General features: G+C 31.5%; 1 protein-coding gene across 4 annotated transcripts; it reads left to right on the forward strand.

Moving 5' to 3' along the window:
* The first annotated feature begins 7,127 nt into the window (after nucleotides 1-7,127).
* LOC21400728 (inactive poly [ADP-ribose] polymerase RCD1) lies at nucleotides 7,128-17,213 on the forward strand. Of its 4 annotated transcripts, none has more exons than XM_024165959.1 (9): nucleotides 7,128-7,375; nucleotides 7,995-8,124; nucleotides 9,737-9,823; nucleotides 10,718-11,980; nucleotides 12,502-12,743; nucleotides 13,669-13,772; nucleotides 14,630-14,857; nucleotides 15,280-15,378; nucleotides 16,842-17,213. In XM_024165959.1, the coding sequence occupies exons 4-9, from the start codon at nucleotides 10,839-10,841 to the stop codon at nucleotides 16,908-16,910; spliced, it is 1,884 nt and encodes a 627-aa protein (XP_024021727.1). In that variant the 5' UTR covers nucleotides 7,128-7,375; nucleotides 7,995-8,124; nucleotides 9,737-9,823; nucleotides 10,718-10,838; the 3' UTR covers nucleotides 16,911-17,213. The 4 variants fall into 4 exon arrangements, with proteins under 4 accessions (XP_024021727.1, XP_010096927.1, XP_024021729.1 ...); XM_010098625.2 differs by having other exon boundaries at nucleotides 15,283-15,378; XM_024165961.1 differs by lacking the exon at nucleotides 16,842-17,213 and adding an exon at nucleotides 16,655-16,826.
* Nucleotides 17,214-23,019: the final 5,806 nt, after the last annotated feature.

The raw sequence follows: 23,019 nt of genomic DNA on the forward strand, positions 1-23,019 counted from the left end.
ATAATAATAATAATAATAATAATAATAATAATAATAATAATAATAATAATAATAATAATAATAATAATAATAATAATAATAAGATTCTCAGAGATTCCTGAGAATTTGAATAACACTATGTTGGGTGGTATTCAAATTACCTTAAAATGAGGAAAAGTAAATCCCATGGTGATCACTTTTCTGAAAATCTAAAAATTATAATTATTGTACCAAACATGGTAATATTGCATATTTTCATTCTCATCCTTAAAATTACTGCATACCAAACGCCCCCATACGGATATCTGTTTGTTATATCTTTTCAAAATGTATATACAACACTATAGCATAATGAAGTTGGATACTCTCTCATGTTTACAGCCATAATTGTTCATTACGGAAGTGTACACTGTATAACACGTTATAAATAAGAATTAAAACAACCGCCAACAACCATGAAGCAAGATAAACCATCAGCTCTTTAGCGATTGAACTAGCAAAAGAAAAATCCAGATAGTATCCTTTTAGCATCTCTCCCTCTCAACATTTATTATAGCCCCGTTCTTTTCATTGATTCGAGTTTAGAATTCAAGTTTTGCTACAGTAAAAAACTCTCAGAAACAGTCACATCTAACTTTTTTACTACAGTAAAAAGCTCTCACACAACATCACATCTCAACTCGAATTAAAAATTCAAATTAACGAACCGAACGGGCCCTATTATAATTATCGTCACCATATGGAACAACCAAATAAAAATATTATGACATTCATGTTTTATCAGTTTTCCTTTTTTTCCCCTTTTCTTTTTTTTTTCTCTTTTGGTCTATTCATTTACTTACTTATTTATTTGTATTTTTTCAGGCTCCCTATGATTTATACTCTTATTGCTGCATCTATTGATCCTCACACTTGCTTGGTTGATATTTAGCACTTTCGGTGATATTCATAGCGTTTGATGTATAATTATCAGCATTTATTCATAAATTTTTAATGACTGTTGCTGATACTAAATGTGCGAGTTTACTATGACAGTGTTAATACATGTTATTTATGCTTCGTTATTTTTGTTGGCACACAATTTTATTATATTATTAATAGATATCGCCGATGAAAAAAGCTGAGAAAAATTATTTCTTATTCTTAGAAAACATTAGCAATTAGAAATATGTGTTTACTTTGTCTTTTGCGTAGTAAATAAGTGGCCCCGACGTATTGACCTTCTTCTTCATTCCTTTTTCAGCGAAATATATATGTTTATATCTCTGCTTAGCACATTTTACTTTCAGTAGTTTTTTTGTGTGGCCATGATGATGATGATGATAGTCAATTTTGACACGTTGAGTTTCATGTAATTTATCCAAAAATTGTTGTGAATATGTTGTTGTCGTCTCAATTCACACTTTGCCTATTTTTTTTACTAAAACTTTTTAGCTATTTCATTGTCCTTCTCTTTGCCTATTCCAATGCCTCTGCCTTTTCCAGAGTCTTTTTGCCCTGAAAAATTATTTATTTGTCCATTAACTCTCTTTTTCTATTCCTAGGCTTCAATTTTCCCTTCCTATTGCCATCGTCTTATAAAAAAAAATGCAGAAATTTAATAAATTTTAAAGAGAGAAAGAGGAAAATAGATCAAGACTTGAGATGAATTAAAATTAATAGGTTAATAGTTTACATCAGTTAATAAATAGGTCAAATTATTATTTTCATCCATAACTTGTATGGTTATGAACCATAACTTGACAAGTTATTCCTGGTTTTTGTCCATAACTTGTCTGACTATGAACCATAACTTGACAAGTTTGTCCATAACTTATCTGGTTGTAAATCATAACTTGACAAGTTATGACCTATTAATTTCTATAACTAAAAGTTGACCTATATACTTTCTTAAGCTTTTCATATTGGCCTATTTCTTATTATTTCCCAATTTTAAACATGCTGGAGGAGAGTTAATATTCAATGTTCATCCTAGCTCAGTTTACAATTAGCTATTCGTTGTTCATCCAGACTTAATTGATTAATTACGTATTGTTAATGACTAACACCCGTTGCAACGCACAGCCAAACGGCTAGTTCTAATCTAAATATAAGTAAGACGGTTTAAATTTACGCAACTTCTCAATAAAGTAATAAACATATCGGCTAAAATTGATAAAGAATTTATGAAATTTATTAAACCATCTCATATAACTAAAAATTAGAAATAAATAAGTTGATTGAAATTTATTTATCAATCTGTCGCACAATATTTTACATAATATGTTATTTTAAGTCTAAAATATTCATAATTTTACATAATTAGTTATTTTTAACATAATATTTTATAATAATTGTAAATTTTACAAAAATTGTTAATCGCAAAATATTACAGTTTTTAAAGATTTTAACAATAACAAAGAGAACATTTTGCACTTAAATTAATTAAATCATGTAAAATTTCAAATTATACATGATATGATTATTTTGTGAAATTATAAAAGTTCATTTGGTTAAGGATTAGGGTGTCAAAATAAAATGTATATAGTAATATGTCAAAAGAATTAAGAACAAAACATTAACACACTAATAGTTCATGGGCTTCAATGACAAGACAAAAGAAAAAAAAATGTAAGTCTTTATAGGGTATGTTTAGAATTGGTTTTAAAATGATTTTATTTTTTATATGAAAATGGAAATGAAAACGTTTTCAATCTCAAACAAAAATCATTTCTAAAAATGCATTTGGTAGTTTTATTGAGATATTATTTTCAGTCTAAGAAAAAATTGAAACTCCTTTTGGTTATACATTTTTGAAAACATCTAATAGTATTTTAAAAAATATATTAAATAATTTAACATCTTACTACTTATCAGTCATATAATTTAACATCTAATAGTATTTTAACAACTTTTTTGTACTTTTCAGATTCTAATTTTTTAACACTTTAACTGTGGTTGACATAAGAGAAAATGGGAAAGATGAAAATGAAAATGACTAAAAGTTTTCATTTTCTACCCTATTTTACGCAAAAAACCAAGACTGTTTTTGTTTTTATTTTTTGTGGTCGGCTGCTCCAAATGCTTTTTTTTCATTTTCATTTTTTTCTCGATAAATGTGAAAATAGAAACAAAACGCATTCCAAACACCCACTATATACATTTCTAGTGTAAATATTGGAAAATTTTTAAAATACCCCTTGAAATGGAGTCTTCTTTTATTTATATCTCTTAATATTAATCTATATTTTTCTACCTTTTAGACTATAACTAATCTAGAGATAGTTTTTTTTTAAAAGTATTTTTAATAAGTTGGGTACTTAAATAAGTAGAAGGCCTTGTTTGTTACCGTTTTCAATCCCATTTTTCACGTTTTTCGAAGCAAAAAATTGAAAACGCGTTTGGCAAAAGTTTTTTTAAAAAACAAAAACAAAACCGTTTTTGTCGTTTTGTGAAATTCTGAAAACGTAAAAAACCTGTTTTCATTTTTTCGTTTTCGTTTTCTGAAAACAGATTTCATATTTTCTTTTTCATTTTCTTCTCTCTCTTCTCCACTGCCCACCACCCCCGACTACACCCCCCTCCCCCACTCCGACATCGTGATCTGGTTTGTGAACGGTCTTCTTCTCCAGCGACGACGTTCTTCTTGCTCGCGAACGGTTGTTAGAATGGCGATCTTGAACGACGGCTGACGAGAAGATCGCGAGGAGATCCCGACGTGGATCGCGAGGAGATCGTAACAACGGCTCCAGATTGCGACCGACATCCCAACAACGTCATCGCTTGGCCGGAATCACGAACAGAAATCATGATCTCAACCAGAATTACGAAGAGATAAAGATAGAGAGAGACGTCGCCGGAGATTCCCTCGCTCGGTGGCTATCGTCAGTCGTCCAAAGCCGCTGCCGTCACTAATTGTGGCTGCATTTGATTTACGGAGAGAGAAGAAGGGGCGGGGAGAGAGAGGGAGAGTGTTTGGGAAATATTAAAGTAAATATTTAATATATTTAATATTATTATTTATTCAATATATTATTATTTTAAATATTATTACATATTTTTAAAAATTAAACCACCAAACACATTTTCATAGATGATTTCAAAACTACCAAACGTATTTTCAGAAATGATTCTAAAATAAAAATGAAAACATTATCATTTTTATTTCCATATAAAAAACAAAAATGTTTCGGAATGAATTTCAAACGCACCCATAATTTTCTTTGTAAAGATTGCTAGGAGCAAGAAAATATATGGTTTGTAGTTTATCCCGTTGCAAGCCCATATCCTTATGTAAAATATGTTGAGATGACCCTCTCCCCTATTTTCGTAAGTTAATCACAACATGAAGTCATGAAGAAATTGGATAGTTTAGAAAAAGAATACACAAATGAAAAGTCATTGACAACTTGAGTCTTGATATATACACCAGTCAGAGAATAAATTCGCATTATTTTTATTCTTGGACCTTAGGATCTTCTTTTTTTCCCCCGGAAAGCTAGAGAATATGCCCTCCATAATTTACTTTCTTTAGTTGTGTGTAATTCCGACATGGAGAAATTGATGATAGAATATGAGAAATATAGAAATCTCTAAACATTCTTTTCTATGCACATATTTTTTTAGGATTAATTACAAAAACTCCTTTAAACTATACTCATTAAAATACTTTACCTTTTAATCGTTGAAACGTAATATCTGTTCTCTTAATTTATTATTTTTAGGTATTTTAGTAACTATATGGTTTAAAATTTAATTTAAATTTTAAAACTAATTTAAATTTAAACTTTTAATTATGATACATACATTATTGATTGAATGTAAGTTAATATTTTTATAATTTTTTGGTAGAATAAAAAAATTTATGAAAATTTTTAATATTTAAATTAAATTTAAACCATAAAATTATCAAAATATTTTTAAAATAGCAAATTAAATATCAATTATAGTTAAAAATCTAACGGAGTAGGCTTTTTTATTTGTTAACATTTTATTATTCAGGGAAAATGAATGATACGTTTTAAAGATCAGGAGTTAAAGTGTTACAATGAGTACAATTTAGGAGAAATTTTTGTAATTAATCCTATTTTTTGTTGTCTAGATTTTTATTTTTTAAAAGATCATTGGTGTGCCCAAACTCGCAATCATACGACACTTTCGCAATCTACTAAGACTATAAGGATATGTTTGGAAGGTATACTTAAACTATGATTATTGATTCTGACGTTTGAAATTTAAAATTTTTGTGAAGGAAAACACTGTAGCAGAACCAATGATTTGAGTTTGAGTATATTATGGTCCATTTGTTTCATGTATTTAAACTCAAATCATTAATTGTGCACAGTGTTTTTTTCTCACAAAAATTTAAATTTCAAACGTTAGAATTAAAAATCATAGTTTGTGTATATATTCTAAACGGACTCTAGTAAAAGAAAAGGATCCGACCCATGGTTTGACACCTAATCTAAATCTAATATAATCTAAACATACATAAAAGAACCAAAAAAGAGTTGTTTCTCCTTTGGCCACATGTCAATATCTCCTTTTATTCTTTTATTTTATGTTAACTTATCATTTTTATTATTTTGTTTGTATTTCTTTTTTTTAAATTTTTTCTTATTTCTAATCTTTTTCTTCTATATTTCTTTTAATTAAAATAATTCCTTTTAAATACGTAACTACGTAATTTTTTAAGGAAAAAACACCCGAATAACTTTAATTTTTACTTACGTGACTTTTTAAACTATTTTCCCCATTTGTTTTAATTAATGGACTTAGCTTTTAAAGGTCACCTATTTTAATATATGATTAAATTGACAAAGTTATTCCATATGTGCGTAGCACATGACTCAATTAATAATATAAAAAAATCTAAAATTACCTCAATTCAAGTCATACTCAACAGGTCAATAAGAGATATAGGCCTTGTTCTTTTCAACTCAAGTCACAACTCAATTTTTATTACCACAGTGTATTCTCTTATAAAAATTAAAATTTAACTTTTTTATTATAATATTTTTCTCTTACAGAAATAAATATAATAATTATCTCATCATGAGTAATAAGAATAGTTCCCTTGATATTAAATGAGCAAGTCTAATACGTCGGTATATCACCAAAGTACTTCTCACGAACCCTTTAAAAATGAACCCATTGTTGGGCACATTACAGGAATACTATAAATTTTAGACTTGGATTGAAATATGTTAGAGGACATAAACTATTGTAAAAAATGTCACAGTTAAAAATACTTAAAAATAATAAAATTTATAAAAATTACAAATATATATATGAAAAATTACAAAATATCTTATAAAATCTAAAATATTGAATCAAATTAGTTTTAGTTAAAATACAAAACTTAAATAATGTTTGTAATATATTTTATAATAATTTTAATATCCATAACAAAAGTTAATCAAACCTTAAAAATTATAACATATTACTTAAAGTTTCGTTTATTTTACTAATTTAAATTTTAAATTTTTACAGTTAAAAATTTTTATAAAATCTCATATTTAATTTTTTTACTATAGTTAAAAATTTTAAAATATATCACATCTTAATTTAAATTAAAAATTTAAATTTGTAGAATATTCCTCGTTATTTTCTTGTTTGGCTCGCTTTATTCTTGTCCTTTGATGTATCGACAATTTCCAGTTCCCATCTCATTCGAGAAGAAAAAGAAAAAAAGAAAAGTTCAAACATCAACCATGCACTTGAAAGCCCGCAGACGAAGCTTCATATCAGTGGGCCCAGTTTTTTCGTAGTTAGTGACCAGACATTACGCCTGGGGCCCACTCCATGGGACTTTATCCCAAAACGAATAAACATGGTATCGTTCACATGTAAATTTAAATTTTCAATTTAAGTTGAAAAAAATTAAATGTGATATTTTTTAAGAATTTTTTATTATAAAAACTTAAAATTAAAAATTTAAATTAATGAAATGAACGAGACTAAAATAAATGCACCCTAAACCGACCTCCTCTGAATCGCAGACGGTTTCCGGCCAATCAGCTTCAAGACTCCACGTGAGCACAAGTCTGAACCTCCAAATCCAACCAATCAAAACCAAGCAGTGACGTTGACAGAATCACCTATGGGTTGAGATATCTTTACCCCTCGTAATCATCCGTGGTGGGTGGCTTTGCTTTTCGCCCAAGAAAAATAATTAAATTAAAATAGGAAAAAGAAAAGTGGAGAAATAATAAAATAAAACTTACCCATTTGCGTGCAGAGTCATCGACCGCCGACTTACGTCGTCATTTCCGCTTATTAACGGCGTTGATCTTCCGCTGTTTCGCCTCGGATTTCGCGCGAGTTAGGGTTTTGATAATCGGCCCCAAACCACGAAGCCCCCTTTCTCATGGAAATCATCACATATCCCCCAAATTATTTTTCCATCAATTAACTGGTAAACTCTCTCCAATTTTTCCCTTTGATTTTCGCTCTTTTTTGTCCGAATCTGGTCTCTCTTTCTGTTTGTCTAGGGTTTATTTTGTTGGTTAAGAAATGGAATTCGATTAGATCGAAGCGGATTTTTCGATTTTGAGAAGGGGTCTTGTTCATTTCGTTTTTGTTTGGGATGAGTTTACGGTTTGACTTTTGGTTTGATTTCGTTTTTTGAGAAAAATCTGTTGAGATCTGCTTAATTCCGCATGTGGAATTGAAATTTGTGGTTGTAGTTGGTTGATTTTACTAGAAAATGACAAGATGTTGAATTTGTGAGTATTTTCACCTTTTTTGCAAATCTGAAGATCGATTTTTTGTTTCCGAAACGAGGAAATGATAATTAGAGTATTTGATTTGATGTTCATCCTCTGATGAACGATATTCTTCAATTTTTCGTTTCACTTCTGTAAATTTTTGGAAAAAACGTTTTCTTTTTCATATATAGAAATTACTAGGAAAAAGTTCTGAAAATATAAATCTGAATAATTCTACTGGATTTTGTAAAATTGTAAGGTTTTGAAATTCGTTTTTCCTTTTTTTTTTTCCTTTATTCCTTTTTAATATATATATGCTGTTGTTAGGGGTGGCTGATTCAGGGTGTATATTAAATAAGGAATTGGCTTATCTCCTGTAAAAACTATCCATCTATCAAGGGTCAATGTTTATAAACATGAGGAACATGTACAGAACGAGCAGTAACCAAAACCCTAGGTATGTGTTATACCATCTCTTTGTTTTGTTTTTGTTTTTTTTTTTTTTGGGTGATGTTTTTCTATGTTTCGTATAGTTTTTAGTATCTTATTAACAAAGCTGTAATTTTGGGTGTTTGATATTTTACTAAAGAGTTATTTGCTTACGTTGACTATTCTTAATCGCTACAAGGGCTGGACAATGCTTTCTGGAAATTTCTAGAAACATTTTGTTGGAATAAAACAACTTGTTTTCAGCAACTTTTCCTTTTCGAGTGTGGCTTTCTTGATACAGAAAGCAGTTCTTGAATTCAAGGCTCTTTAAAAAAAATAAAAATAAAAATCATCATCATCTTTTTTTTATTAGTGTTTCCCATTTTCTTTTGAGGCTGTTTGTAAACAGGTTTAAGTGTGGCAAAACTTTTTTAAGGCTCGACCAATTTTTTGATGTGTTGAACAAATAAAATTTAAGAATTTTGAGATTACCCCCCTTGTCTTCAATGTTTCGAACCAAAAGTTCAAAACACATGTTTCAAATTTCTATTTCAAACCACAAAAGTTCAAATCGTCGCTTTTTGTCTATCTCTTTATTTGTTATTATCTATTATTGATTATTTTTGGTGGAAGGATGCGGGTTAATCTACTCTCATAAGTCGGTTGTTTATTTTAAAGGATTACTTCGATTGCAGTATTGATTTTCTTGATCGTGATCTTACAGTGCTTGTGTACTAATCTGGATATAGAAGCCCTAGTAGTAATCCGATAAACTTTCTTCCCTTTTGTTTTTGCTTGGTTGATGCAATTTTTTCTAAGGTTTCCCAAACAATGTTATTTTAGGATTTTTCTATGGTTTTTCATTAGGTCAGTCCTACACACCTAACATGTTAAGGTTGAAGTGTACAAGGTTTTAACGTTGGAACGAGGAATTCATTAATCTTGGACGAGTTATTCCATATGGAGTAATTGCGATGATATGCCTCAACTTATACGTGTTATATGTGTAGGACTGGTCCAAAAAGTGGGTGAAGAACTGTAGAAAAACACTATGATTTCAATAAAATTTGTTAATAAAGAGTAATAACTGGGAACTGATAAGTTTTAGGGACTATTGGTGTTAGCTTTGTATAGGGATTACATCAATAAGTTACCTGATGGCTTAGGGATCAACCGTAGCATTAATCTGGTAGAATTGGCTCTCTTGCTTCACAAGATCTTCTCTGTACTGGCAGAAACACGAATGCTCACTAAGCTTCAGTGAATGCCCATAGATCCTGTCCGTAGTATTAATGTCAATCTTGATTGGAAATCTTGGATTTGCATTCTCACTTCTCAGTGGGATTTTTGCGTTGAAAATTGTTCGTACCTTGTATTTTCTGCTGTGAATTTTGAGCAATTTTTTTCCTTCTCTTTTTAAAAAAAAAAAAAATATTATGATTATAGTGGTTAGGTGATGCATTATCGTACTCTTTTACATAAATTTTAAAGTTTCCAAAGCACTGTGTTTTTGATAGGGTTTTCAAAGCATTGTTAGATACATATAGGTTAGATTTGCCATTAACGTACTCGTATCTGTGAAAGTTGAATTTCTGATTGTAGTTATTAGTTCTCTTAAATCATCGAAAGTGCCTTTTTAGGACCAGCATCCTTCATATGCTTGGGTACGAGAACAGGCCAATGGTGAGTGGCGACACCTCATTGCTGTGGATTTCATATTTACATAGGTACAGAAACAGTACTTGAAAGTTCCATGTAACAAATATAGTCGTGACATAATGGAGTGTTTTTTAATAGAAACATAGATTTGGCAGTTCTTAAAAAGAATTATCAAATTACACATTGAGAAGGGGAAAAAAAAAAAGCTTGAAAATGCATCTTATCTAATAACCATCTTTCAGCATTTTTTGCATCTTGCATCTACTCAGATGATTAATGATCTCTAGTTAATTTTCACCCTTTTGGTCGGTCTCTTCTCTCTTTAGAAAGCATGCAGAGATGGAAGTGATTTGTATTTAGGTATTGGAAACATAATGACAGTGTTCCTTAGTTTTGATTGATTTACTTAATACTGGTTCAACAAATTCTTTTATCCTGTACCAAGTAATTTTGATTCTCAATTATCGTTTCATTTGTAATCTTATCTAATTGTCTTGATTCATGTTCGCCTAATCTTGCTTTATGGCCGGAAATTAGGATTATGTGATTTTTATAGAAAAGGTAATCTTTGACCTGTAGTGATGCCCTGACCAAAATATTTCAATATTCCTTTCTTCGGAGTTTTTTTTTTTTTTTTTTTTTTTTTTTTTTTTTTTTTTTTTTTTCCCCTTTCCATCAGCAATTAATTAAAAATTTATCAAGCAAGATGTTAGCGTATTATTGTTTTTGTTTGTTGTAGCTCTCTGTTTTTTGACGATGAGAAGAGTATTTCTCATCCTCTTTCCTATGTAATTGTTTTTTTTTTTTTTTAAATTAATGAAGCGACTTGTAAAAAGATAAAGATGTTTAAATGGATTACTTAATAGATGCCTTTCAGCTTTTCTACTGTGTGCGCTTGAATAAAGATATTTTCATAATGTTGTTACTTGTTCAATATCCTGACCAGATTTCCTCTTTTACAGGGTTGGCCTAATGTCTTCTATTGTTCAGTTTCTTTAGACTGATCAGGCGTAGAGTTCTATCGTAGTTTTGTACTTAGAGTTTTGGATTTTAACTTGTGGATATTAGTCTTAGTAGATTGTAATGGAAGGAAATATCGAAAAGGTATTGGATAGTCGCCAAAGAGAATTACAGACCTTAAAGAGAAAGCGGGCAACCCGGTGCGCTGCACATTTTACTGGAGCTACCCACACGGACTTTCCTCTGTTTCCAGCCTTCAATACGCTTGGGAAGCAAAGGAAATTAAAGGGATTAAGAAGCAAGCACTCAAGTAGTGGGTCTCACTTTAGAAGATCCTTTCTGAAATGCTATGTGAATTTTATGAAAAGTGGCATGCCCCAACGCCTAATGTTTTATCAGAATGGCGAATGGACTGATTTTCCTGGGGATCTTATTGGAATGGTTAGGAAAGATCTCGTGATTAAGAAGGCAACTAGTGAGATCGCGTTGAATGGTCGGCATTATGTGCTGGACTTTTTGCATATGTTCAAAATGGACTTGGAAACAGGTTTTCAACAACCTATTGCATGGATTGATGAAGCAGGAAGGTGCTTCTTTCCTGAAACCTTTTCCAACGGCGATCCCGATGATGACGATGAACCATATTCAGACCGTGCCTATGAAAATGTCAAAAGTCAAGATCCTGTTTTTGCAGAGTCCTGTGGGTCTCGTGACATCAAATTGCAGCTGGAAATAGAGATAAACGGAGTTGGTAAATCTATGTTTAAGGAATGTAGTGGGGAGTCAAACGCTCTGATTAAGAAAATTCATATTGAGCAAGAACCTTGCACTAATCCATACATTGTGGATGCTGAGGATAGTTGCAATAGAGAACCTACTGTTAGAGTTGAAACTGTCAAGGGTAACGAAGAGATGGAAGCCAAATCATTATCCATTAATGGCTCTTTAAGTGGGAAATTGAATTGTGATTCTGCACGGAAGATGTTTCTTGAGGGAATGGGTGCCTTTTATGGTACAGACATCATTGATATATACCCTTGCTTAGGTACTTCATTGCAGTCGAGACGTGCACTTTTTGAGAATCAGGCTGAAATTACTAAGGAGTGTCGTGGCGATGCAAATGTTCAATATGCGTGGCTGGCTTCTTCAAAAGAAGCACTATCTACATTAATGGTGCATGGGCTGGGTTATTGTGGACGGTCCACCATTAAGTCAACATATGGCATTGGGGTCCACATGGCTGCTGCTGACTTTCCATCTATTAGGTTCGGAGATTTTTCTTTTACAGCCTTTTTTCTTTTGTTTTTTTGCATCCACCCACAATAAATTATAGTACCATGTATGGGAATTATTTCTTTTTGCTGGGGCAAGAGTTACCTCAACCTTTGATAAAATGGTTTAAGTGATTAGATTTTTCTTTGACCTTTAGCTGCATGTTTCCTTGGCTGGCAATATGTTAATGACCAGTGAGTATTACCTTTTGGCACTGTAGTCATTCTAGGCATTTGGAATATCTGTACGTGGTATTGATATGTAATATGTTTTGCGCACTATTTATCTACTTGGGATTTCATTAGAATTTCAATTAGTTGCAAGTTAAGTGTGTTGGGGTATTGGGTATTATTTGATTATTGCATGATTTTACTTGCTTCTTGTTCCGTTCATCATGAGGTATTGTGGGTTTTATGTTTTTCCTATACACGTATATGTATCTTCTATATCTTCATCTTGTTGCTTGCAACTTGTTTTAAGAGAAGGAAACTGAAGCTTTCTATTTTGTTCACAGTGCAAGGTTGAGTGATGGTGACGAAAACGATGTACGGTACATGGTACTCTGTAGTGTAATAATGGGACGCATGGAAGTTATTCCATTGGGAAGTAAACAATGTTATCCCAGTTCCAATGATTTTGACAGTGGAACAGACAATCTTGAGAACCCAAAGCAGTATATTATCTGGAATATGAATATGAACACCCACATCCATCCGGAATTCATTGTTAGTTTCAAGGTTCCATCTGGTACTGAAGGTAATTGGTTCCTCCTTTAAGAGCACCCTGTCGTTTCTTTTTTTTTTTTTCTTTTTCTTTCTTTTTCATGAGCATTTGGTTAGAACTTTTTGGACATTTAGCGATGAGCTAGCTGGTATTTTCTGATTATTTTTTGGACTAAAAATTTACTAGCTTTTAGTCCTGGCAAACTGGGTTTTATCCGTTGATCATGCATATCCTCATAGTTTGGCTTTGTGCTACAAACATATGAGTCGTTCTCTCCAAGGTTTCAAATTGCGCAATTGGGTACTGAGGCGTTTTGTCTCTGTGAGGCAAGGCGTAAGCCTCAAAATAAACTATAAAATAATTCAAAATATGCAAAATCAAGCAATTTAAAGTAAAAGTTATAAATCATACTTAACATCATAAAAAAATTATATTAACAAGCAAAAATTATTAAATCAAAATAATTATTCTTGATTTTTCTTTTCTCCCTCTTATTTTTAGCAATCTAGGGGTTGTTTTAAATCTGCACCCTTGCCTCTTGGTCGTAGCAACATCATTCTTCTAGAATTCTTTACATTTTTGTTTTTCATTGGGCTGCTTTTGGCTGATATGAGTTTTGGCTTGGGCCCTTATATTAATTTTAGCTCCAAATAGTGAAAAAAGTGAAGGCCACTGCCTTGAGGTGGCCTTGAAACGCGAATTCACTTACAGAGAGGCAAGAGGCGTGCGCCTCAATGCGTTTTTCCAGTGCCTCATGGTGAGGCGCGCTTTGCGCAATTTTAATCACTGGTTCCCTCTAACTGATTCAATTAGATAGTCTGCTGTTGCTACTGCAGATGTATAAATTATCATATATTTGTTTGTGTATTTGTATTAACTTTATGAATCCTTAGGTGCTCTTTTCTTATTAAAAAAAAAAAAGAATCCTTAGGTGCTAATACATAATGTTATTCTTCAGGATCTCCAGTTGGAAGTGAGCTGAAGCATGATGTTTCGGGGGTTACATCATCATCGTCACGGCCATTGAACCGGCTACAAACAGAGCCCTCTACGATGAATGTGGTAATTATTTAAATTATATCTGTCTAATTATTCTGTTTTCACATTGATAGAAGAAATATGATTTCTGTTTCAATAATGAATTTACTGGTAGGAAGTAATCAGTGGTGAGGCCCTTCTAATCTTGATATTTTCATTTAGGAGATTATCAAATGGATTACCTGCGTGTTCCTCCATTTAGGCAGAAATAAGCCTGCATGTACATCCTGATTGCAGGCCATCTTAATTATTATTTCCTACTGCTGCATCATTTGAATTGACGGTGTTAATAACTTGAGTTCAGATGGTCTTTCTTTCTTAATTTGTATTCCGACTCAAATGCTAGTTTAATAGTTTAGTTCGGTTTCATTTACGGGACAAAGCAGTAATGTTGGTAGTCTGTTTTCTCATTGGTTTATTCATTTTGATCCATTTTTTCAGTCCATCGATCTATTGAAGGCCCGACTATTTTGGGCCGAAAGGTTTAGCCAATCTTTGTTATAGCAGATATATACCTGACATTATACTGTGTTTTGTTCCTCGGTGAATTGCTATTTTGAACCAGCCAAAAAATGGAAGTTATTGCTAGTTTAGAAGTTGGTCTCCCTTATCAGTGGCTAGCTTGGTGCATGAAGTACCTTGGTTCTTGGAACTTCTAGATGCAATTTATTTTTGTACATTGAATCTTAGTTACTTTCGTGGTGATTTTGTGGTAAAATTATAAATGTGTTAAATTCTTTTGATCTGAAATATAGTATTATTTATTCTTGTTGGTATAACAAGTGCTTTTAACAGATCAGTAGTTAGTAGTTAGTGTACCTTCTGCATGGTGCGATTTCATCATATCAACAGTGTTGTTAAATTGCTTTGTTATTTGTTAGGGGGTCGATGAGAAGCCAATTTCAGGTTCTGTGAGGCCTCAGGGAAGTGACTGTCGACTGATTTCAGATTCTGGGAGGTCTGTTGAAAATGCTGCTAGTTTGGGTTCGAGCACTTCAAGAATTCCCAGATCTCCTTGGATGCCTTTCCCCATGTTGTTCGCTGCTATCTCAAGTGAAGTTCCACCGAAAGATATGGAACTGGTTAACAAACATTATGAACTATTTAGGGTATGCCTAATAACCAACTGTGGTATTTATGTTTATATCCCTTGTGTTTTGAGAAGTTGGCAAAAATACCCTCGTATGTTTGGTATTTGCAGAAGTTTCCGTTGCATTTTGAACTTCTTGCAAGTCTAGCTTTCTTGCGAATCCAGTCGTTATCACGGCCTTTGGTTAAAATTAATTACCTTTAACCTGACAATGGACCAAATGCTTTCTCTATATATTTGCTGAAATTCGAGTTCATTTTTTTGTAATGACTTTTTTTTTAAAAGAACTTTTTTCACAAGACAGAAATGAATTTGCAAGTAATGCTTTTATACCAAATACACAATGTATTTTTGCCGACTTTGCAAAAGACAGAGCTACAAAAATATACATACCGTTTCAACTATTTTCCCATTCTTTTGTTTCATTGTATGATTTCTTAGCAGGCAAAGAAGATCACTCGTGATGAGTTTGTTAAAAAGTTGAGATTAATAGTTGGAGATACTTTGTTGAGGACTACGATAACAAAGCTTCAGTGCAAGGTATCATTTTCTTTTTTTCGTGTGTGTTTGCTCTCCCTATTTTTTTTTTTGGTTTTTCTTTGCCCTTTTCTTTTATTTATTTATTTATTGTTTTTGAGAAAATCCTTTGGTAGTTGGAGGGTCATTCTCTCATCTTTGTTAAAGCGACTTTGGACAAGACATCTGAGGTTGAATTGAGGATATTTTATTTGAAGTTTTACTTGTTTAGATCTTAACATGCAATTGTATTATGTGTAGTGTAATATGAATTCTGTTCATGTGAGATTATTTGAATAGATAATTATGATGTACATTTGTTAACTCGTTTAGCAGCAACTAATAATAGTTGCTTTATATACTTGCTGCTCAACCCACTTTCCCAAGGTATAGAAACTTTACTTCGTATACGGCAATTGTTTAAGCACTGTTGTGTTCCTTTTCTTGATACGTATATCTTTTATTTATGATGACAATATAATAATGTAATCTAAAAATATAAGTCCATAATTCGCGTCTTTGTTTTCTGTAAATTTTAAAATGTCAGCTTATTTGAGAAGATGGACAATGGGGGCATCAAATTTTTCCTTCGTTGTATTACGCGTAATTAAAATGTTTGGTCTTTTCCACATAAGGAATGGCCTACAAGTGGTTATGCGTCTCAGAAATAGCTTAGGATAGGCAAGATATATGTTAGTTTAAGATAACATTTGTTTTGGTCATTTCCTAAATCAACTAGAAATGAATTAACGCCACACAAGGTAGTATTTCCATTTATTCATGAAAAGAGGCGTATCCTTTGAAGCCAGAATTGATTTTCCTTTTCATCGAGCATATAGCATGAAAATTTCCTCCTTGAGGACCCATAAGCTAGTCGTAAGATCATTAGCAAAGACTTCTTTTGCGGGATGTTTTATTTTTTCATAGAAATATATTTGTTCAAAAAAGCCCCACAAGATGTTAATTGCAAATGAGAAAGATTGGTTACGTGGAAAAAGTAAGATGGGTTCATATTCACAATCGTGAGGTATATTTTATTCTTTGTTTTGCTAAAAATAGTACTTTAATGTGATGGATGGAACTCATGTTTTGGAGCTTAGTAATTAATGGCTGGAACTCTGGACTTTGGCTGGGTGGTTGTCTTGCTACGTTTGCGATAAGAGTTAACAGCTTGTCTTGATGGAGGTTGCCGAACTTTTAACTCCCATCCCTAAGACAGAGTAGCCTTAGTAGCGGTAGCCATTTGCTAATTCCCTTGCTTTTATGTCTTTCTTCCTTACTTTCCTGCTTTCCTTGATAGGTCCAATAGGCTGAAAGGGTGAAAGAAGGGCTTGTTTGCACCGAATCGTTTGATCATTTGAATGAGCTTGCCATTTTTCCTACTTGATGTGTTCCTGTGTCAGATTCGCGTCACCTCTTTCAGTGTCATTGCAGCCTGTTTTTCGTAAATTCAACTTACTAATTACATCTTGATTGCTGTTTACAAGATACCGATGAAATCCAAGAATGATGCGGAAGCATTGAAGACAAATGTTGAAGGTTCTGGATGCCGTTAGTTGTTGGAAGAGAGTACTGGTATGCTTCCTGTTCCAGCTTTCGCTTGCTAGAAATGCGTCGACATGATCTTGTGGATGTTATTATGTGCCTGCTTCATTTACTTTGTAGGCTTTAGGTAAATAAGAAATCGAGCCAAGTTTTTTCCTTGCTAGTTATGGTTTATCTGAGCTTTTCTTAAACTGCAATATGTTTATTACTGGAACTTCTTTGTACGACCTATTCACATTACTAGGCCTGGTGGTTTTGTTGTTTCTGTTCCTCATTTGCACATTTTGATTCGTGTAATAGCCCTTTACCTTCTATTAGTTTTTTATTTCCGAAGTTATATACTTGAAATGCTATAACGTTTTATGCCAATCATATTTCGGATCTAAATTATCTTATAATTACAACACTCGAGGATATTTATTTTAAAATTGAGGATATATATATTTTATGATCAATACCTTAAAATTGAAAGGGAGATGAAATACCCATATTTTTTTTGAAAAAATATAAAATTTAGTCTGGACTGTGTATTACTATTAGATAAATGTTGTTTATGTTGTTATTTGGTTAAAATATAAAACAATTGATAGATTTTTTTTATGGCTGAATATTGATAAATGTATATTTGAACGAGTTGCTTGGGGACAAAGGTCCATAGTGCTCACTTTATTTAGTCCATGGAATGCAAATTTGCAATTTTAACCCTCTTCCAGAGATTTTGGTACTGCTATATCAGTGTGCCTTAACTGTCTTGGTGAGTTTTCATTTTTACCGTAAATTTTGGTTTTGCACCTAGCAAATAAGTTTAAAAGGAATTTAAGTAAAAATTCTACTTTGAAAAATGAGTAGATGGTTTGAACTGCTAGCTCTTACTATTGAAATCAAATATAATTATTTTAGCTGAAAATATAATACATGAAAGCACAAAATTATAATGGATCAATCCGGCTGGACGGTATAGGTGAAATTTGCACTGCTTTTATAAAAAGAAAATTACACAAAATGATCTCTTTTAATCTCTGTTTAGGACATGTCATGGTAACAATATCATCAATCTGTCCGTTTTAGAATGCTATTACAAGTTATTTGCCTAATGGATAAATGTGTAATTAAATTTTTTTTTCTTTTTGAGTTATAAAAGTCCTTCCATCTTTTTGTAAACAAATGCATGTACCGTATTAGTTAAAAGAAATTAAAAATGGAAAAAAGAATTGTTTCGGACAACTATTTGGGGCCCCCCGGGCCCTTGGGTACCACTGGAATCAACAAATAAAAAAAAAAAAAAAAAAATATATATATATATATATATATAATCATGCCTGAAAGAAATAAGAAAAGGAAGAAAATAACAAATTTATATTTAACAAAAATTCTGTAACTTGTACGGGCTACTAGCTATTCACTTGAAAACCACTGGCATTGGGGATGGAGAGAATTTTGTTGTAAGAGTTTGAATTGACTCGCTTTGCGAAATTGTAGCTTGAAATGTTCGTGATTGTTCCAACCTCCTTTTGCTGTAAAAATTATTCCAACTTTAATACTGTGTCATGTCTTTTTTCTATTTATTTATAAGAAAAAGAAAACAAATTAGTTGTCGTTTTTCCAAGTCAATGGGTGGTCCCATGTGGAAATATTGTCATTTCATGGGTGGCCGTAATTAATTGGCACTCTCCTTGTTCTCTCTCTCTCTCTCTCTCTCTCTCTCTCTGTGTCAGATATAAAATTGCATTTCAGCATACGTCACATCTCGCCTTTAAAGCAATGAAATTATGAATGAATGATTCAGCTCAGACTTTGTCATACAAATAAGATAATAACTCTGAGTCGGTGTCAGACACACAAAGAGAAACTTTCTTTCTGATAACTTTCTAAATGCCCCCCCCCATCTCTTTAAAAATATTGCAATAGCCGCAGGAGTGTGTTCGTCCATTTCATTCACATCCTTATATGGTTGCCTCTACAAAATTTTGAAATTTCTAATTGCTTTCCTTGTTCTACTAGACTTGCGTGTTTAGTACCCTATTTATAAGATTCTTTACAAAGTCATAGAAACCCAGCTATGTTTTAATTTTCTATTTTCTTGTATTGTTATACATGGTTTGTGACAATTCTACAATTGAAAATTCTATAATTGCAGTTATTGAGCCTTGCTTGGAGTGTTGCAGGGCACAACTGCTTGGAAATATAGGCACCTCGTCCTCTTTAATTGGGGTGAGCAAACAATTCAATCCAATTCTTTGTTATGCAATAATAATATTGTATATGCATATTAATTGGGGTGTGTAAGCAATCCTATCTAAATGACCTTTAGCAATAAAATGGCATGTCTATAAAATTTGAGTAACCTTTTTAATATAAATAATTGACGTGATAAGTACACGTTAAAAGTAAGTTTAACAGTTTTCTCAAATATATTAATATCTATCTAAAACTCCAAAATAACTTATCGTTTTTTCAGAAGCTCTTCCAAAAGTCATATTGTAGGTGTGGATTCTCTTAGAAGAGCTTCTAGCTAAAAGCTCTTTTAAGTATTTATCCAAGCACCTCTAAAAGCTGTTTTACCCTCCTGATAGTCAAAAACTAGCTTTTGAAACCTATGCTAAGCAGATGCAAATACCATTTAGAGTTTGAACTTCACCACCCTCCAAAATTTGCCAATCAAGAAGCTTTGGCAACTAGACAACCAAGGAAATAAAAAATGCCCTTGAACTTGATCAAACAAAAGGCCAAGTTAAAATGATTTGGAGTATCCAAGATTTCTGGTTTTCAGTTACTCTTACTCATTTCATCTTCATAGAAATTTATCTTTCTGCCGACATTAGTGTAATCAAACATTTTTTGTATAGATTAAATCAAGCAACAATATCCATGCTTCCAACTCCTTAATTCTAAACTCTGCATTTAATCCAAGAGGTACATGTATCTTTTTAATCATTTATTATGTCTCCACTTTGAAAGCAAGAAAGAGAAGCCCTGTAAAGGTAATATCTCCCGCAGTTAAGACACCTCTTTGTAGTCTATACTCATAAGCATTAATTCCTAGAGAATGAAAAAGTGGACTACACACAGCTAAGAGATTCTAGGGGTTCCTATGTCCCTTCAATGGCTTGAGCTTTTTGACGCAGTTTTGATCTCTGAACAGTGACGGAGGCAGAATTTTTATTTACTGGGAGTTTAAATTTTTCTTTAAGTATTTTTGAATTTTTCAGTTTTAGAGGGGTCATTTAATTTAATGTAAATTTGAGTTTATGAATTTTTCTCAATTATTGTGGGGCTAATTAAAATATATGAAGATTTAAAAGGTGATAAAATGGTTTTTCTTCGTTGTGGGGTTATTTGTTAAAATAACAAGAATTAGGTAAATTTTTGAATAAAAGAACAAAAAAATGTGAAGCCCCCACTCGTTGCAACGTAGCTTCGTCCATGTCTCTAGACAATACAATTGTGTGCCAAAGTACAAGGATATACTAATTCAAAATAGAGTTAAACACCACCAGTGTTATTGGGGAAATCTAGAGGAATGCTCCTTCAGTGAGAAAGCATAGAGATTCATGTCTTGTTAAACACTTTGGCCATGTTTGGTAGTTTGTATTGTATTGTATTGTGTTGTGTTATCATAATACAATACGGTATTTAATGTCATGACGTATTGTATAAGAGGTTAAAATGTAAAATTTTAATAACTTTAGGGTAAAAATGTAATTTTTTAAAAAGTTTGGGGTCAAAATATAAATTTTAAAAGTTGGGGTCAAAATGAAATTTTTAAACAATTTTGGGATCAAAGTGTAATTTTATAAAAGTTTTGGAGTCAAAATGTAATTTTGCAAAAGCTTTGGAGTCAATTAATTTTTAAAAAAATAAATTTGCATTGTGTCACATTAATTTTTCACTAATTATAAGCTCTAACATGACCCTATGTCGGCCTAAGCTCAACCCTTAATCGTGTCCAACCCTGATATGAACCATCGATCCACTATAAAATAATACAATATAATACACCAAAATGAGCCGTATTCAATAATACGACATAGACCGTATTAATTTATCATCTGTATTAGTTTATATAATACGATGGTCACACTAAACATTATATTATTGTATTATTATACAATACGTTATTCTAATTACCTTTTAAGATTTATACCCTATTAACTTAAGGCGGACAAATTCTAAAACAAGTGTTCAAAACTAAAAAGGTGATTTAAGGAGGGCATATTCTCTGTTTTTCTCAATTATTAGTAGACTACAAACTGAAGAAATTTAAGACCTTATTCATAATGACTCAAGTGATATTGCTACAGTATGTTTTCTCACAAAATTTAAATTCAACTTTATTATTATAGGAAATCTAGAGGAATATTACTTTAGTCAGCATAAGGTATTTTGCCTTTTTCTTAAACGTCATAAGATTTTTTTTTTTTTATCATGTACTCTATTGTTTAATATATATTAACTTAAAAGAGAGAACGTATATCAAAAAGAAAAAAAAAGAGAAGGGAAATTTTGGCTACCATTTTTAATAAATAGTCGATCTTTTTATTTTTTACACAAATGGTTAAATGTTTTTAGGAAAATGATCGTTTTTCTACAGTAGTTAATTAATGATAAATCGTTTATTATCTATTTACCAATGTTTTATTACTGATAAATTTATAATTTATTGATCGAAATTAATTAATTATTAATTTATATTTGATTAATCATTAACTGATATTGATTAATCAATGATAAATCATCAAATTAATCAATGATTAACCATCAAATTAATTAATGATAAATTAATGTTGATTAAAAATCGTTTATTTTCTAGTTATATAAGACTCTGGCCATTTATTAAAAAATCCCTAAAAAATGGTTATTTACTCCCAAATACCAAGAAAAATTGTATAAGAAAAACACATGATTAAAGAGGTTCATTATAAGACGTAAACTAAAAAGGTGAATTATCAATTATGAGGGACACGTTTCCTAATTTTCTCTCTATTTTATTTAAACACCTTCTTCTTGGGCCTATCGAAAATGATCCACGTCATCTTAGGAGAAAGAGAGAAATATGTCAAGATTTAAGATGAATTAAAATTAATAGGCCAATAGTTTACATAAGTTAATAAATAGGTCAAATTACTATTTTTGTCCATAACTTGTCTGGTTATGAACCATAATTCGATAAGTTATTGTCCATAAATTACGGTTTTTGTCTGGCTATGAACCATAACTTGACAAGTTTGTCCATAACTTATTTGGTTATGAATCATAACTTGACAAGTTATGGCCTATTAATTTCTATAACTAAAAGTTGACCTATATACTTCCTTAATCTTTTCATATTGACATATTTTCTACTATTTCCGCATCATCTTTTAATAATTGGGTCAACTGTTTTTTTCTTGGCCCATCTTTATCTTACATAACATATAATAATCTTTGCTATTCTCTTCTTTCTTCTTCTTCTTATTCTTCTTCTTCTACTTCTTCTTCTTTCAAAGGCTCTTCTTTCTAATTTCTCTATATTGGACGTAAGATCTATATGTGTGAAAAATAACATAAACATAGAGAAAACTCTCTCAACTAATTCTTTTAAACTAAATGGAATTCACAAAAGTTTTGCAAACCATTATAGTAGAAGCACAGAAGATGGGGAATTATGCGTGATGGCATAATGTGGTTCCAAATTAAAAGTTTTGTCTACTTCCAATATTGTGTGGTGTAATGATTATAACTTTTCACCCCCACACACACTTAAATCACCTTCTTTGTAGTAACTAAAATGTCTTAAGCACCATAATGGTCTTTTCCAAAAAGATAAAACAAGATGAAAAAGCAACAAATTGTCGTTGGCCGACATGTTGTCGTATTGATTGGTAGATATCAATCTAAGCAGAATTGGCATACTTGATTGTTGGTCCATGGGCTGCCACTCACGTGTGTTTGCCGGATCCACTTGAAAATGGTGTTTTTATTTATTTATTTATTTTATTATTATTATTATTATTATTATTACTATTACTATTATTCTTATTGTTATTATTATTCTCATTATTATTCTTATTCTTATTACTATTATTATTATTCTTATTGTTATTATTATTGTTATTATTATTATTATTATTATTATTATTA

Source organism: Morus notabilis, unplaced genomic scaffold (genome assembly GCF_000414095.1).
Source record: "Morus notabilis unplaced genomic scaffold, ASM41409v2 Scaffold332, whole genome shotgun sequence".
In the NCBI taxonomy this organism is placed as follows: Eukaryota; Viridiplantae; Streptophyta; class Magnoliopsida; order Rosales; family Moraceae; genus Morus; species Morus notabilis.